Source organism: Peromyscus maniculatus, chromosome 8 (assembly GCF_049852395.1).
Source record: "Peromyscus maniculatus bairdii isolate BWxNUB_F1_BW_parent chromosome 8, HU_Pman_BW_mat_3.1, whole genome shotgun sequence".
Taxonomy (NCBI): Eukaryota; Metazoa; Chordata; class Mammalia; order Rodentia; family Cricetidae; genus Peromyscus; species Peromyscus maniculatus.
In genome coordinates, this window is record NC_134859.1 from 12,992,597 (window position 1) to 13,009,250 (window position 16,654).

General features: G+C 53.5%; 2 protein-coding genes across 3 annotated transcripts; both read right to left on the reverse strand.

Annotated features, from left to right (window-relative positions):
- Positions 1 to 1,180: 1,180 nt before the first annotated feature.
- Positions 1,181 to 3,258, reverse strand: Dnase1l2 (deoxyribonuclease 1 like 2). Its single transcript, XM_076578013.1, has 8 exons — positions 3,146 to 3,258; positions 2,782 to 2,940; positions 2,565 to 2,653; positions 2,396 to 2,479; positions 2,219 to 2,319; positions 2,030 to 2,142; positions 1,680 to 1,931; positions 1,181 to 1,378 (listed from the first exon to the last, which is right to left on the reverse strand). The coding sequence occupies exons 2-8, from the start codon at positions 2,923 to 2,925 to the stop codon at positions 1,325 to 1,327; spliced, it is 837 nt and encodes a 278-aa protein (XP_076434128.1). The 5' UTR covers positions 2,926 to 2,940; positions 3,146 to 3,258; the 3' UTR covers positions 1,181 to 1,324.
- A 675-nt stretch (positions 3,259 to 3,933) lies between these two features.
- On the reverse strand, positions 3,934 to 15,369 carry E4f1 (E4F transcription factor 1). 2 transcript variants are annotated; one of them, XM_015997657.3, is made up of 14 exons: positions 15,155 to 15,369; positions 11,673 to 11,824; positions 9,839 to 9,950; positions 7,307 to 7,500; positions 7,098 to 7,218; positions 6,779 to 6,931; positions 6,516 to 6,682; positions 5,982 to 6,191; positions 5,510 to 5,615; positions 5,203 to 5,420; positions 4,872 to 5,070; positions 4,654 to 4,796; positions 4,524 to 4,586; positions 3,934 to 4,448 (listed from the first exon to the last, which is right to left on the reverse strand). In XM_015997657.3, exons 1-14 carry the CDS (start codon positions 15,306 to 15,308, stop codon positions 4,092 to 4,094), a joined length of 2,349 nt encoding a protein of 782 aa, XP_015853143.2. In that variant the 5' UTR covers positions 15,309 to 15,369; the 3' UTR covers positions 3,934 to 4,091. The 2 variants fall into 2 exon arrangements, with proteins under 2 accessions (XP_015853143.2, XP_006979000.2); XM_006978938.4 differs by having other exon boundaries at positions 5,510 to 5,618; positions 15,155 to 15,368.
- Positions 15,370 to 16,654: the final 1,285 nt, after the last annotated feature.

A 16,654-nucleotide genomic window follows, 5' to 3' on the forward strand; every position in this document is an offset into this window, starting at 1 on the left:
CCAAGGTGACTTTCACCCTGTTTAGTTGAGGACTGGCTTAAGCCCCCGAATCTCCTGCCCCCACCTCCTGAGTGCTGGATTACTGACATGCACCACCACCGCTGGCTTCTGTGGTGCTGGGGATCGAACCCACGGCTTCAGACACGCTAGACCAGCACTCTACCAACTGAGCTGCATCCCTAGCCCAGTATTGCTGATTCAGTGGCTGAATGTTACCATAGATTTGGCAAGAACCAGACTTGTAGGTTGAGCATGCGGCTTGATTGAACACCTACCTCGTATGCTCTAGGCCCTTGGTTCAATTTCCAGAAATGCCAAACAAACAGAACCAAACTTTTCTGATTCGTCACAAGGGATTTTTTTCCATGTGATTCAGACCCATTTCTCTAATGCCACTAAAGATGTGTTATTGACCTTGGGACACAAAGATGAGAAGTTTTAACAACCAGAAACCTCATGAGAAGAGCCTTGTGTCCACAGAGCTATTTCCTGCTCCTAATGTGATGGCCCACCTGAGCATAAAACCTCCATCCTCCCAAGGCCTTGCCCAGCCCAGGACTTTAGGGAAAAAGCTACAGAAAACACCTTTGAAGGGTGCAGGTTCTGGGCAGGACTTTAGTGCCAAGCAATTGCTCTTGTCTTGCTGGGGTTCCTTCCCAGAAAGTCCCAGAAGAGCTCGCTCACTGAGGGGGAGTGGGGGGCGCAGCCTCCCTTGCTTCTCGCAGTGAAGCAGATGAGTGTTTCAGGATTCCTGAAGGCAGAATGAGCACACCCCTGCTCTGAAGTCCAGTAGGGTCCAGGAAGCCATTACTTCCCAAGCTGCTCTTGGGGTTGTGGTTCATGGAAGCATTTGAAGTTTGCACAGAGGAAGTAAGGAGAGGGAGCTGACGTGGTCTAGAGGTGGCCACTGCCTACCAGGCTGTGAAATGGACAAGCTAAGCCATCCAGTTCCCTGAAGGCAATGGAAACACAGATACTGGGCATTAAAACCAAGTTTTGCAGCCTAGGGACAGAGGTCTCAGAAAGCATAGAGGCCTCATCCGGTCTGTGGGCAGTCCTGGCAAGAGCAGCTTGTTTATTAAGCACGCAGCTATGTTCTTGATGCTGCTCTGGTACCTTTCGTGGGTCTCCCCACAGCAGCCCTGTGAGGTAGCTGATACCAGCACAGATGATTCGGAAATGGGCTTGAAGTAATCCTGTGATGTGGCCATAGCCATTGTCCACACCAGCTGGCCCTGCCCTGTGTGCTCAGTCCAGCGATCCATCGTGGGGCCATTCCTTGTGGCCGGAGTCTGCAGGTGGTATATCCTGGAGGCCTTAGCTGTCAGTGAGACTTGAAGGTCACTTCCACAGGAAAATGGTCGCTGATGGCAAGAGCCTGGAAGGAGAGGGGTAGAGCCTCAGCAGTTATGCAGAGCAGCATGTCCCTTAGCTGTCTCCACCTGAGAGGAGGGGGTGGTGAAGTCTGGGTGACCACCCTCGGGCCTCATAGTGACCCCAAAGAACAGAAATACGCCAACAGTCCCTCCCTGGGCCCCTGGCACTCCAAGGATCCTTGGCTACAGCTGCCTTTGCTAGAGGGAGCAGCAGAGCAAGCTCAGCAGTATTTCTGTGTGCGCTCTCCTGAGTGGGCTGGTGTATCTCTGGGTCCGTCTTGACTAGCCCTGCCCCACACTCACCTGGGTCTGATCTAGGCCAAATTCCTCCTGAAAGTTGTGAACAGAGGCTGACTGGGGCTCCAGGCTCCTGCGCAGGTGGGCACCACTCACTACAATCCGGTCGTAGGCACAGTCTGAGTTTCCCACTGTGGTGTCCGCACTGTCTGGGATGAGCCACTTAAACACCTCGCTGCTGCGCAGGCGGATCGACGCCCAGTCATGTGCCTTTACATACTTGCAATCAGCGTTAAAGTCACCCAGAAACAGCATGTCCTGTGGGCAAGCACAGCAGGTCAATCTTAGCAATGCTCAGGGGTCCAGACCTCTGAGCACACCTTTAGTGTCCCGGGACGTGAGTGGGGGTTGCCTACATCGGTGTTCCACTTGTCAATCACATCAAGGTACACATCGTAGAGGGCATCGATCTCTGCCACCGCCTGGTGTGGTGCTGCATGCAGGGGGATCAGCACTAGCTCCTTGGCGGCTGTGGAAGGTCAGAGTGTGAGAGTCAAGGAAGGCCTGGCAGAGGGAGGTCTGGGAAAGGACAATATCAACCTCACCAGAGCTAGGAGCTGAAAATTTGACCACAAAAGGCTCCCGGCTGAAGGCATCCTCTGGGTCTGGATACTGGTACGTGCTCACAACCGACACTGCGTCTTTCCTGGGAACAGAGGACCGAGTTGTCTGTGGAGCTGGTCACCTCTGCCCATGTCCCCTCCCTTCACCCCAGCCCTCACCTGTAGACAAACAGATACATTTCCTTGTATTGGTCACGCCCGAGTGGCTTGCTGCTCACAAAACTGTATTCGTGCTTGGATATTCTGTGAAGAGACAGGCCAGTCCTGGTCAAGGCGCCAGACAAGCTTGTCACTGTGGCTGGGGTTGTGATGCCGGGCCCTGCCACACCTGTTAATTTGTTCCATGAGCAAGGACACGGCACTTAGGTCTGGGTCTCGTACCTCCTGCACCAGGGCGATGTCATAGCCAGCCAGGATCTGAAGGAAGAACCCACAGATGCGCTGTCCCAATCAGCCTCATTGCCCAGAGCCTAGCTCCTGGCCCCGTCCCCCACCTCCCAAGCCCTTCCGTCCTCATCCCATCCTCCCCCACCCGCCGGGCTCACCTGGGCGATGACACTGCCGCAGTCTGCGTCTGACACTTTGCTGTCACCAAAGCTCTGGATGTTGAAGGCTCCGATGCGCAGTGCTGTGGCCCCCATGGCCCCCAGTGCCCAAAGTGCTGTCAGCCAGGCCCAGGGCCAACCCATGGCAAAGCAGAAAGCCTGGGGACAGGGATGTCCCGGAGTAACACCAGATCATAGCTTCTCTGTAACCAACTAGGTCTGGTATCTATATTGACCTGCATTCCTATGTTCTCCGTGTTTCTTCAGAGTGTGTGTATGTGGGGGAGAGAGCATGATGATCTCTCATTGCAAGGATGGAAGGATTCTGTTCCCACCCAGCCTCCAGCCCAGCCCTCAGACTTACCTGGGCTGTAAATAAGGTAGTGTCCAGAGGCAGTGAGATTCAGTCCAGACTGAGGGCCTCTGTGGCCCAAGATGAACTGCAGTCCTGGACCTAAGGTAACTCTGATTCCAAAGCACCTACAGGTATTTGAAGCCCTGGACCAGGAAGGGGCTGGACTACAATGGGAACCGCCCCTTCCATGGAGTGGATTCCAGAACTGGCTTCCATTCCAGAGACCCAAGAGGGCAGGAGATGGGGCATATGCTAAACCAACTCCACTGACTTAGAATCATGGCAGAAATCCCTGGGAGCCCCCTGGAGGAATCTCAGCACGACAGTGAGGGACATCAATGCCCATAGCCAGCCTCTCGTTGTCTCCACCTCTCCAGAAACTAGATGGCCCAGCATAAGGCACCTTGAGTGGCATCCCATCAGGGAAATAGGCATGTGAATCAGGAAAGACCAGCCCTAGCCTGCTCTGTCCATCACAGAGGAAAGCATCAGCTACTCAGGCTGATCCAAGGCCCCAGGTCTTTAGACCAACCCCCTAACCCCTGGCAGTCCTAGATTTCGTAGGTGAGAAGGAACACTCAGACCTGTAAAAGCTGGAGTCACGGATCCTGCTAGGTAGGGCAGCATCAAGAGGCTGTCTGTCAACATGCCAGAGACACCCACGCGCCTTGAGGCGCCACCAGGGCTGGAAGCCAAGTGTGGCTAGAGGGTGGCCTGAGCAGGCAGGTGTGTCCAGAGGGTACCTATGAAGGCAGTGGTACCCGCCCAGAGGCTGCCTCAACTTCAACATCACAAGCTGCAGGTTTTCATGTTTTATTGTAAAGCAAAAACAAAGTAAAATACTACATATTCACATTCTTATCTCTTTTGGGTGCCTGGGCTTCAATGTCTTCTGACCAGGCAGGTGTGGGCAGGCACTCAGGGTCCTCACTCTACCACAGTAGAGGCCCTCAAGCTATACGATGACTGTCTGCACCTCAAGTTGGCCCTCTGGTGAAGCAATGACCAGCTCTCCTCCATGTTCAAGGATCTCTATGTCCTCCGAGGACACCATTGTCACAGTGGCCTGTTCAGTGCTGTCTGGACCTGCGCGGGCTGTGAGCACTGTGCCCTCACTGATCGCTGAAGCCAGTGTCATGGCCACTTGCTCAGTCAGACTCTCAGGGGTGGCGATGGTGATTGTGTCAGCAGCAGCCGCCTCTGAGCCCAGGGCCGCCTCCTGGTCCATGGTCACGTTCTGCACGATGATCTGGTGCCCGGCACCAGCCTGGTGTACGATCTGCTGTACCACCTTCATGATGTGACTGTCCACCTGCAGGGACCACGGTGCAGCTGGAGAGGCCGCTCAGCAGCCGATGACCCTCCCATGCCTTCCCCAGACCCTCACCTCCGTCTGGGTGCCCTCAATGATCTCAGTGGCTTCACTGGTCTCCGTGTCATCTGCAGTAGCCTGGAAAGTTACTTAGGTCAGCTCGGGCTGTCCCGAGTCCAGACCTGCCCACCAGCCCTATACCCACCTCAATAATGTACTCTTGGGTGTCAGCTACCACGGACGAGAACTCCACCAGCACGGTGTGGGGGTCTTCTGCCAGCACAGTGGCAGCTGCAGAGGGGCCCTCCTCAGCCACCAGCAACTCCTCCACTTCCAGCAGGCAACCCCCTGCCGACAGGGAAGCTCAGCTCAGTCAGGGCCAGCTGACCCCAGCCCGCACCCTCCTGCCACTGCGGCACAGACCTTTGGTGCGCAGGTGCCGGTTGAGTGTGCCATGCTCCGCGAAGCCACGGCCACACTTGTAGCACTTGAAAGGCTTCTCGCCCGTGTGGTGCCTCACGTGCCGCACCAGTGAGCCCTTCTCCCGGAAGCCTCGGCTGCAGAACTGGCACACGTGGGGCTTCTCTTCCAGATGTGTCCGGAAGTGCACCTGCTGGGCATTCTGGGGAGACCCTTCTGTGACATCCTGTTCCCAACCACAGCCCCCCACGGTCTAGGCTAGAAGGGTGTGGCGGACACGGCCAGGCCCCAGTTGGACAAGGGGGGCACCAGGACTCCAGGGCCGAAGGCCTACCTTGGTTTTGTAACGCTTGCCGCACTGGGGACAAGGGAAAGGCCGCTCGTCTGAGTGGACGCGCCGGTGGCCCCGCACATGCGCAATGGTCTTGTACAGCTTCCCACAGTCTCCACAGCGGAAGCGGCGCTCGTGCACGTGCACCTCCTGGTGCTTCTTGAGCAGGTAGGCTTTGGGGAAGGCCTTGCCACACTGTGTGCAGGTGAACGGCCTGGGCCCTGAAGCCACACCCGATGTTAGACCGTTGTCACCACCCACAGCCCACCAGTTGCCAGCCCACAGGCCGGCCCCACCTCCTGCTACCCACCTATATGATCTCTCTTATGCGCCTCCAAGGTGGCTGCTGTCGGGAAAGTCTCACTGCACTGAGGGCACGGGTGTGTCCTAGGCACCGCTGAAGCTTCACTGGCCACCTGCTGGGGGACCACAGACCAACCTCTAGCACCTACTGTAAGCTATGCTCCCAAGTGCCAAAACCAAGAGCCAGCCCTCTTCTCTCGGCCTTAGGTAAGGAAATTAATAGAGGACAAAGTTACAGCAGAAAACAATGCTACTTTCCAAGCTGGCACGGTGGTGCCTGTCTGTAACCCCAGCGCTCAGTAGAAGCAGGAGGATCAAGAATTGAAGGCAACATTGGCTCCATAGTAAACTTGGGGCACCCTAGGTTACATCAGACTGTGTAAACCTGAATGCATGAGGAGGTGGCAGCCTCCGCTAGCATGGTAAGCGGACCCTGGCTCAACCTCACCAGAAGGGTCATGCCAATAACAGAAACCTACTGTCTCTATCTGTTCCACCTCCAGCAGTGGCAGTTCTGGGGGTCCCTCTCCCAGGGACTGGGGGCTGGACCCAGAGGGAGGGGCTGGCTCCAGAGTACTCTCCTCCCCAGCAACCCGCTCGAGGACGATGCCAGAATTCTGCATGGCCTGATGTAGCAGGTTCTCACGGCTGTTCTCACTGGAACAGGGAAGCTCCTCAGGGTCTGGGGACTGTAAGGGAGGTAGAGGGAAAGAGGGAAGGAAGGAGGCCTGCGAGGCAGCCCAGCACGGGGTCCCATTCTCACCCATTCCATATGGCAGACTCAGGACAGGCCCATCCTTGGAGCCCCATGGGGCGTTGCCAGCTGCCTCTGTTCTGAGTAAATTCCATCCCACTCTCCTAGACTTCACCTCACTCCGTGGCAGCTTCCCTGCCTTGGCATGCTAGCCACTACGAAGTTCTCCTCACAACCCGAGGTGCTTCCCAGGGTGGGGGTGAGGTGTAACTGTCCTGGGCCTGCTGAAGGCAGTTTCTGAACCCAGCCTGGCACCTACCTCAGGGGTCAGGGCTTTCATGCCCAGGGGAAGCTCCTGCATCTGGACATGGACTTCATGGATGACAGTGCCCTTGGCATCTGTCACCAGGTGAATCACAGGTGATGTCTCCATGGGTTCTCCTGCCACTGATGATGTAACTGTCCCCACAGTGGAGGCACTGGACCCTTTAAGGCAGAGTTCAATGACTCCCTGAAGAGCCTGAAAGCCAGTTTTGGCAACACCTGTCCCAGGAACTCAGGCAGCCTCCCCACCAAGCTGACCTGCAGGCACTTCCTCTTTGCCCACAACTGTGTCCTTGCTCATGCTGAAGCGGATCTTTTCTGTGCACGGAGTGAGAGATTTGAGGTGCCGAGTCAGTGCGCCGGACTCCCTGAAGCTCTTTCCACACTTGGCGCATTTATAAGGGCGCTCATCTGTGAAAGGACAAGCAGCCCCAGGGGGGTGGACAATGTCCTGTACTGGAAGGACTCAGGCATGCAGCCCCTGAGTCTTCATCCAGAAGGACACAGGCCAGCTGCAGGGTGTCCCCCCCCCCAGCCGGTCAGCAGGCTCCTTGTGCAGTTCTGGCCCCTCACTCACCAGTGTGGCGCCTGTGGTGCCGGATGAGCGAGCCCTTGGTCCGAAAGGAGGCCCCACAGAGCTTGCACTCATGGTCCTTGCGGCTGCTGTGTGTTACCATGTGGGCCTTGAGGATGCTGCCCTGTAGGGGAGGGGCAGTAAGGCTCAAGGCACCTCACTGGATAGGAGTAGGCAGGGGAGCCAACGGGCCCTTGGCCCCAGGGGCTCACCGTTTTGAAGGTCTTGTGACATAGCACGCACACGTAGCGGCCTTCCTTGTTCACCAGCAGCTTGACTTGGGCCTGCTCGCCCTCCCCAATAAGCCCAAGTTCCTGATGGTTAGGACTGCCTGGAGCCTCTGCCATCTCGCCATCCCCTGGCTCTGCCTCAGCAGCCACAATGACCTCTTTGATGTGCCCACTTCCTGAGGAGAGGCAAATTAACATAAGCCTCGAAACCTATCACTACTACAGGCCCTGCCCATAAGGACCCCTCCACAGGAATCCACTGGAAGCCACAGAACTGTCTGGCCCACATACCACCCCAGTCCTAGGGCCTAGAACCTGGATCCATCTGCACTGAGGGAAATCTATGCATCAGTTATTAGAGGCAGCCTGACATGTGGATAGACCACCTTCAATTCAGCAGAGCTGCCTAAAGCTCAGGGCCCCCAGACTGTGCACAATATGGATACTCTCCCTGAGGAGACATCCAATCCCCTAAACCAAGAGACACGGGCTCTTCTAACAGGATGCCCAGGTAAACAGGCAGTAGACATCCTAGTTCAGCTCCCTGCATTTTTTCTGCTGGATGCTCCAGTCCCAATATAAAGGAAAGATAATTCTGGGTGCTGCCCGTTGGCCTGGGCTGCCAGTAGGTAGGCAGGCAGGCCTAGCCTGATCCCTGCCTAGAACTGACTGATAAACTAGACACCTGAGATAGCTAGAGAAAAGGAAGTCAGGTTTTTGCACTTCTCACAGGACGCTGAAGAATCTGACAATGTGCAAAGCCATACTATAAACATACTTCACATTTTCTACTCACAAAAGTGATGAGTGGGAACTAGCTGTGAAACTACTTCTTAGAAACCATCTCCATCCAGCTGGTCTTGTTTTGACAAGCGATTCTCTCAAAACAGAATGAATGAGCACCATGACTCAGAAACAATTAAGGGCATTTCTTCCCCTGTGCTCCAGTCCAGTGCCCCAAAAGTACCTTCCCAAAGGACAGAGGCCTGACGGGCGGGGAATACAGGTGCACCAGCCAAGAGGAAACTCGTTGGCTAGGCCAGAAGCAAGAACCCTAGAGCTGCTACAGCCAGTCCAAGCAGGCCTGCTGAGCAGCCCACCTCCCTCACTGCCCTCTCTTTACCCAGGCCATCAGCAATACTGGTGACCCCCGGCTCCCCTCCCCTTGATTTCTACCAAGGGTACAGGAGAAGCAGAGGGTCCTTGAAGAAAGGACTGTTGTGCTAAGCAAAAGCTTTAAACCACTGGAGGCTGGGAGTGGGTGGAAAAGGACCCAGCTGGCAGAGCCTAGCTATACACCAGAACCCAGTGAACTTGTTTTCCCAAATAACACCTCCCACCACAGAAACTAAACTCTGTGCCAGGGCAGGAGCACGGCCCCACCCCCACATGACAACATTCCTAAGTCTGACTGGCAAGGGGTGAGTCTCCCTGTTGCAGAAACATTGAGAAAGGCAGTGGAAACTCAGGCAGGTGTCCAGATGCCTCCTTGGGAAGGGTAATGTGCTCAGAGGCTCCCTTCCCAAGCCCAAGGTTGGCTTTGTCAACAGATCCTCCCTCTTCCTGCCCCAGTTGATTCTCAAAGCTTCTCAAGGTCAAGTTCTATCCATTGTCCCAATCACTTCCTGTCCACCTGCCCATTCACCCATCTGCCTTGGTCCCTGCAGGGCAATGATCATTCCTTTCCCAACATCCATCCACACTGGACTCAATCCAATCATTCTTCAATGGCTTTTGAACACTCAGCCAATCATCCCTTTCCTGAACTAAGTCCCTGGCTCCCTTCACCTGTTCAAGCCCAGAATGCCCTCTGACTGCCCCCTGGATACTCAGCAGTCTCCAATTAATGAGCATTTGACCTAACCTAGGCCTCTCAGTAGCCCCTCTCCCCCTGCACATCAGTGAGTCAACTGAAAGCATCAGCCATCCAAGAGGCTTGGCGTTATATGCTCATAAAAAGAATCAGGGCAACACTCCACGCTAGTGTAAACAAGCAGAGGGATAAAAGCCAAGGTCAAGCCCCAAGTCAGGGCCAGCTGAAGCATCAGCAACAGCCTGTCACCCCACTGACCCTCCAAAGCAACTGCTGGGGCAAGGGGCCATGTTGGAGCACACTGATGGGCGCTGCCTAGGGCCAGGAAGGATGAATTGGGCTGGCAGAGAAGTGGAGAAGATGATAATAAGGACAGGGACAGAAATAGCCTGCAAAAGCACAGAAGAGGGACAAGTTCATGGTGGTTCACAGACTGAAGATTCCCGAATGACTCCAAGTACTCCAGGGCAGTAAGGAATGTCCTGGCTCCCCTTCCTCAAAGAGCATAATGGCTACTGACCCTCCTCCTGAAGGCCTGCCCAGAGGAAGGCTCACCCAAGGCATGGACGGACCACTCTGTGGACAGGCCTTGCTCTTGGGAGAGCGGAGGATGTGCGCTATGGAGACCCTCCAGCCCTGACTACAATAGCCATCAAGTCAATGCCTCAGAGCCGAGGGTGACCCGTGGACAACTGGCTTACCAACAAGGTCAGGAGCATGGTTGATGTCTGCTGCCAGAGAGGTGGCCTCTACCACAATGTGGGCCACAGTGATGGGCTCCTCTGGACCTCCCTCTGCTGCAGATGGCACCACCTATCAATGGGGCCAGAAGACAAATGAGATGCGTCTGTGGGTTCCAGAATCGACAGAGAACTGCCTTCTGTGGAAGAGGGGGACTTGGGAAACACAGGCCTGGTCCATGTCCTACAGGAAGCCTGGGGGGAGGGGCTCTCCTCTTCCCTCCAAGGAACATGGCTCTAAGCCTGACCCACAGCTGTTGGGGGGCGGGGCGGGGCTCTCCTCTTCCCTCCAAGGAACATGGCTCTAAGCCTGGCCCACAGCCTGGCCCCAGAGTCAGGATCAGCTCCATCCATCTACTGTCTCTGACCACCATGGCCTGGACACAGATCAGAGAGCGTACCCAGCAAGGGACTCATAGCAGGCATGAAGCTGGGCTAGCTGCAGGAGTGAGGGCACAGTGCCCACACAGCTCAGCCAGCTGGTCAGAAGAAAGGACCCCAGGGCTGTGGGACAGACCTTCCTGGAGGGCACTCAGGGAGGGGTAAGTAATAAGTGCAAGGCTGGAAAGCTAATCCCTTTCTAATGTCGCCTGAACAATTCCCTGCTGGTAGCCTGAGGCTACTGACTTTTCCTAGAGCAGTGGTCCTCAACCTTCCGAATGCTGCGACCCTTTAATACAGTTCCTCATGTTGTGTGACCCCAACCATCAATTATTTTCCTTGACTGTAATCTTGCTATTGTTATGAATCATAATGAAAGTATCTGTGTTTTCTCATGGTCTTAGGTAACCCCTGTGAGAAGGATGTTTGATAACCCAAAGGGGTCACCACTCACAGGTTAAGAACCACTGTCTAGAGCAAAGGTACTAGAGACTGAACCTCTGTGCAGGTTAAGTAAACATTCCACTACTGAGCTATATTCCTAGACCTCTTTTCAGTAATAAACACATAAAAGATGTATTTATTTTTATTTTATGTACATGAGTGTTTTGCTTATATGTATACCACATGCATGCCCAGCACCCACAGAGGCTGGGAAAAGGGCATCAGAACCCCCATAACTGGAGTAACAGATGGTTGTGAGACACCATACAGGTGCTAGGAATTGAACCTGAGTCCTCTGAAAGAGCAGCAAGTGCTCTTAGCCACTGAGCCATCTCTCCAGCCTCCTTTAAAATGTTATTTTGAGTCTTAGTCATCTAAGGTAGCCCAAGCTGGCCTTGAACTTGAAATCTTTCTGCCTGAGCCTCCTCTGTAGCTGGGATTACAGGCCTATATTACCAAGCTTGGCCACAGCCTCTTCTAAATTCTACCCACTGGTGGGAATGCTGTCTATATGCCAGCATTTAGGAGGACCATGTGAGCACATCCCAAAACACATCACTGCGATTCAATCAAGTGGGCCATCCTCATATAAGTCCCAGGACCCAGCAGACCCTACTTCAACAGATCCCTAAGAACCATGTGGACAGGACAGGGGATAAGGAAAAAAAACAAAAGTTGCCATGATCTCTTAAGCTAAGATACCCCCTCAGACACAAGAAATGAAGGACCCCCGCCCCAAACTGTGTAGGCTGCTGAAGTCGAGCTACCCCAAGCCATCCAAAGCACCACTCCACCCCACTCCTGGTGGTACAGCTTGGTCTTCCCTCACCCACAGCCATGTCTGCCTTCTAACTGGCCACATGTCGTAAAGCAGGTGTTCAGGCTGCCCAAACCACTGTTGCCTCTTCCTTCTGGGAGACGAGCCAAACGAGAGGAGTGTGGGCGGGAGCAGCTGGTGGGACTTACTTACCTCTTGGGCCAGCAGTGCGGTGGCACCAGGGGCGGTGGGCAGGGCCTCTTGAGGGGCCCGGTGGCAGGTCTTCTGAATCTTGTGCTGGACAAAGTCTTCCAAGGCAGTGAATTCCACCTGGCAGCGGCCACATCTATGCACATCATCCTCATCTGCAATAAGACTCATTATGTCAAGGGGACTGGAGGCAATCAGGGCCTCATCCAACTTCCCTTCATGGCTGAGACGATACCCAAGGATGGCACCAAAACCAGAGCTAGTATGCCTGCTCACCTGGGGGCTGCTGAGGACATACTGGAGTACATTCAGGTCTGGGGAACCCTAAAGTCTAACCTCACCCTTTAGAGGTCTACAGAAGCAAGGCCTAATAGGGAGACCAGCATTTTGCACAGGGTTATCCTGACCACGAGTTTACCCTGCAAGGGCAAACTGAAGCTGTCATATCCAAAGTCCCTACACTCCAGAGCTGGGGAGAGAGAGGCTGGGAGACATAGGAGCTCACCTAAGCAAGTTTGGGGACAGCAGAAGACCCAGATTTACGAATTACTGGGGAGCTGGGGATGTAGCTCAGTGGTAGAACACTTGCCTAGCATGCATAAGACCCCAGAATCTGGGGGAAAAAAAAAATTGAGGACTTCTGCTGATTTACTGTGTAGGCATCTCAATTGCCATCTCAAAGTTATTTCCACATCTTGAGAAAGATGAAATGGGTTAATGAGTTATGTATATCTATCTAGAGCACAACAGGGGCTCAGATGGATGTGCACAGAGCTCTGCTAATAGGCCAGCTTTTTAAAAATAGCAGGAGCAGAATAGCAGGAGCCCTCACTCCAACCAATCTTACTATTTTGTGCATCTGTGTATGTGGTGCTGAAAATGAGCCTTGAACACGCTAAGTAAGCATTCTACCAGTGGGACATATCCACACTGTGATCACTCTCTTATCTGATGCTACATTGGTCCCCATTGGGTAGCATCCTGCTCCAGAGTATACTCCAAAGATAAAGCCGTCCAGAGTGGTTACACATGCCAGATACTGCATCTGGGTCCCTCAGCACCACTGCACCCCTTCCTGGACCTGCAGGAGTTACATGATAAGCATATAAGAGTTGTCTTTCTTTTTCCCTTCTCTCCCCACCCCCTCTTTCTCTCTCTCTCTCTGAGACAGGGTCTCTCTACACAGCCCTGGCTGTCCTAGAACTCACTATTTAGAACCAAGCTAGCTTCGAATTCAGAGATCCACCTGCCTCTGCCTCCCCAGTGCTGGTGTGAACCACCACTCCCAGCTGCCATTTTTCTTTTCTTTCAGATTCGTTTATTTTTACTTCAAGTGTGGGTGTTTCACCTGCATGTGTGTGCACTATATGTGTGCCACCACCACCAGCTGCAACAAGTACTCGTAACCACTGAGCCTTCCTTTCAGCTCAGCACCTAAGAATTTAATCAAATCATTCTAGAACCCTGAGGAAAGGTATGACTAAGTCCATCCTAAAAAAATGACTAAGGTTCAAGGTCACTCATCCGAACCCGCCAGACTCAGCTTCCCAAACAGTCTGCTAGTTTCCACTGTCTTACACTCAGCCCCACATCAAAGTCAGACCCAGCCTGGTACAAGGGAGGAGTAAAGTCAGTGACAAATTAACCACCAAATAAAAGGGCAAACCCAAGCTGTGACGGGCACGCAGGCACCTGTAAGAGGGTGGTGCCCTCCACATGGCTCACAGGCACAAACCAAGCACTCAAGTGCCTACCATCCCCTGACCCCTCTCATTTACAGGCTGACTCAGCACCAAGATATTGCTACTGGCTGGGCAGTGGTGGCACATGCCTTTTATTCCAGCACTCAGGAGGCAAAGGCGGTCAGATATCTATGAGTTGGAGGCCAGCCTGATCTACGGAGTGAGTTCCAGGACAGCCAGGGCTACACAGAGAAACCCCGTCTAGAAAAAAAAAAAAAAGATATTGTTACTGAAAGAGCCCATGACCCACCAGAAAAGGACACACCTAGCCCATTTTACAATGAAAAAAGGCCATAACCAGAGTGGTTCTCAACATGTGGGTCGCAACCCCTCTGGTGTTAGTTATCAGATATTTGCATTACAATTCATAACAGTAGCAAAACTACAATTGTGGAGTAGCAATGAAATAATTTCTTTTGTTTGTGTAGCCCCAGCTGTCCTGGAACTCACTCTGTAGATCAGGCTGGCCTCAAACTCACAGAGTTCCACCTGCCTCTGCCTCCTGAGTGCTGTGATTAAAGGTGTGCCACCATGCCTGGCGAAAGGAAATAATCTTATGGTGGGGGTCACCACAACATGAGGAATTATATTAAAGGGTCAAAGGGTGGCGGCATTAGGCAGGTTGAGAATCACTGCTATAAACAAACCAAAGAATCTACAAGCCAGCTGTGCTGGCTCATGCCTTTAATCCCAGCACTCGGGAGGCAGAGGCAGGAGGATCTCTAAGAGTTTGAGGCCAGCCTGGTCTACAGGTGAGTTCCAGGACAATGAATGTTGTTATACAGAAAAACCCTGTCTCAAAAACCAAAACAACAACAACAAAAACAACAGAAGGAATCTCTAAAGAGATCCTTCTGAGGCTGTAACTGACCCTTTTCAAGCTGAAATAAGGGAGGAAAAAAAATTACAGCGAGACTGAATCCTGAGAGGATAAAGAGCAGCACCCTTATAACAATATTATTTGCCAAACCACTTCCTGTCTGATCACATCTACAGCTCCGTGGAACTAACTCAGAGTAGATACTTGAACCACCTCTGAAAGATACCAGTACCCAGAGAAGTAATCCTCAGTGTACCCAACACAGCCTTCGGCGTAGACATGCTTTTAACTCTTCCCCATCTTCCTAGAGAAATCAAAGCGCTTAGGAGGAGTTACTCAGTCCTGGCTCCAATCTGATCCTTGACAAGAACGAGATGAGTGACCCAACCATTTTACAGTCCTTGAACCTCAATTATCCCTATCTCTGAAGTGAAGAGTAATTACAATAGTTCGCCCTTCGAGGTTGGGTTAAGGAATGGTAAAAGCCCATACAGCGGGAGTGTTCTGCACATTCCTGGAGTCGCTGCTCCACCCTGTAGTGGAGACCCAGGTCGTCAGTGGGGCGGTGCCGCCTCCCCAAGTCAGGTCCCTAATCCCTTTCTGACAGGGCCCTCCGGTCCCGCCCTCAGTCTCCAGCTCCTCCCGGGCCAAGCAAGGCCCCGGTGGCACAGGAGGGGACGCAGGGCTGGTGAGCGCTGAAGAGGGTCGAGAGGTGTTTGGCCCGTTCTACTCCAAGGGGCTGAAGAAATGGGGGTCCCTGCGAACCCCTGGGCCCAGCGGGGTGGAGGGCCCGCGGGGAAGCCCGTGAGAGTTGTGAAGGTTTGCAGACACTCGAGAAGCCCGGATCCTGGCGAGTCTGTACACCGCAGCCCGGGCACAGCCGCCCGCACCCCGGCCGCACCAGGCTTCCGTAGCCTCGTTACCTTCCTCGCTGAAGGGCGCTGGGAGGCCAAGGAAGCCGCCGGAGGACAAGGCCGCCGCCGCCGCAACCCCGCCCTCGCCCGCTTCACGCCCGGCTTCGGCCCGGGCTTCTGCCGTATGAGCGGCCGTCACCCGCACTGCCATCGCGCCCTCCATGTCGCAACGCGCCACAGGAAGATGGCGGATTTACGACCATGTCGTCATAACAACGGGCCGCACCGAAGTCTGCGTGTAGTACAGGCAGGGGGCGGGACCAGGATGAGTTTGACAGACAGGCAAAGAGGGCGGGGACTGCAGGTTGTGGCCTAGAGCTTCAGGAGAGGTGGAGCCTGGCTCTCAGAGCCGCAAGGGCGGGAGGTTAGTGAGGGCGGAAGTGGGCGTGGCTTATCTTGTTCGGTTGGCCTGACTCAGCTGCGGGGGAGCTCTCCGTGGGCTCAGGAATCTGACCACTCTCCCTCTCTCCTCCCCCCTTTTCTAAAAATGTGAATGGATACTTTGTCTGCATGTATGTCTGTGCACCATGTGCATGCCAGAAGAGCGCGTCGGATTTCCTGGAACTGGAATTACAAAGGAGGTACATGTAGGTGTTGAGAACTGAACCTAGGTCCTCTGGCTAAGAGCCTGTGCGTTCTTAGCCGCTGTGCCATCTCTCCAGCCCGGAGAAGCTGAACTCTTCAGGGTTGCTACCCAGCGCACAGTCGTGGGCTCCGACCAGTGTTGCAAGGTCAGAATTCCCTGATGATTACCCTGGTCATGAGAAGAGATCTCCAGTTGGAGATGGTTCGTGCGCCCCTTTCCAGCAACTTTTAACTTTTCATATAGTTTTGAAAAGTACACAGAAAAATGGCCATCTGAGATACTTAGTACACCAACAGTATTGAGCACTCATCCCAAAATGTAGTACCCAAATTGGTTGGTTGGTTTTGAGACAGGGTCTGGCTTTGTAGCTCACAGTGGCCTGTAACTCAGTGCTGGAAATGTGTCGTATTTAGTTCCAAAACATTTTCATCATCAAAACCTGTACTGGGTCTGTAGCTCAGCTGGCAGATGGCTCACCTACCATGCACAAAGTGCTGGCTTCCATACCTAGCAACGAGCACTGCACAAAAAAACGAGCAGAGTGGCTCAGGCCTTTAATTCCAACACTTGAGGGAAGTGGAGACAAGAGGATCAGAAGTTCATAATCACCCTTGGCTAAAGGCCAGCTCGGAACACATAAGACTGCCTCAATAAATAAATAAAACTACTAATATGACATTGTATGAACAATGCATTTATATTCCATTTACCACATTCTACTTGCATATATATATATATATATATATATATATATATTTTTTTTTTTTTTTTGAGACAGGGTTTCTCTGTGTAACAGTCCAGGGTGTCCTGGAACTCACTCTGTAGACCAGACTGGCTTTGAACTCACAGAGATCTGCCTTCCTCTGCCTCCTGAGTGCCAGGTTTAAAGGTGTGTGGTGCCGCCGCCGCCGCCACCACCACCA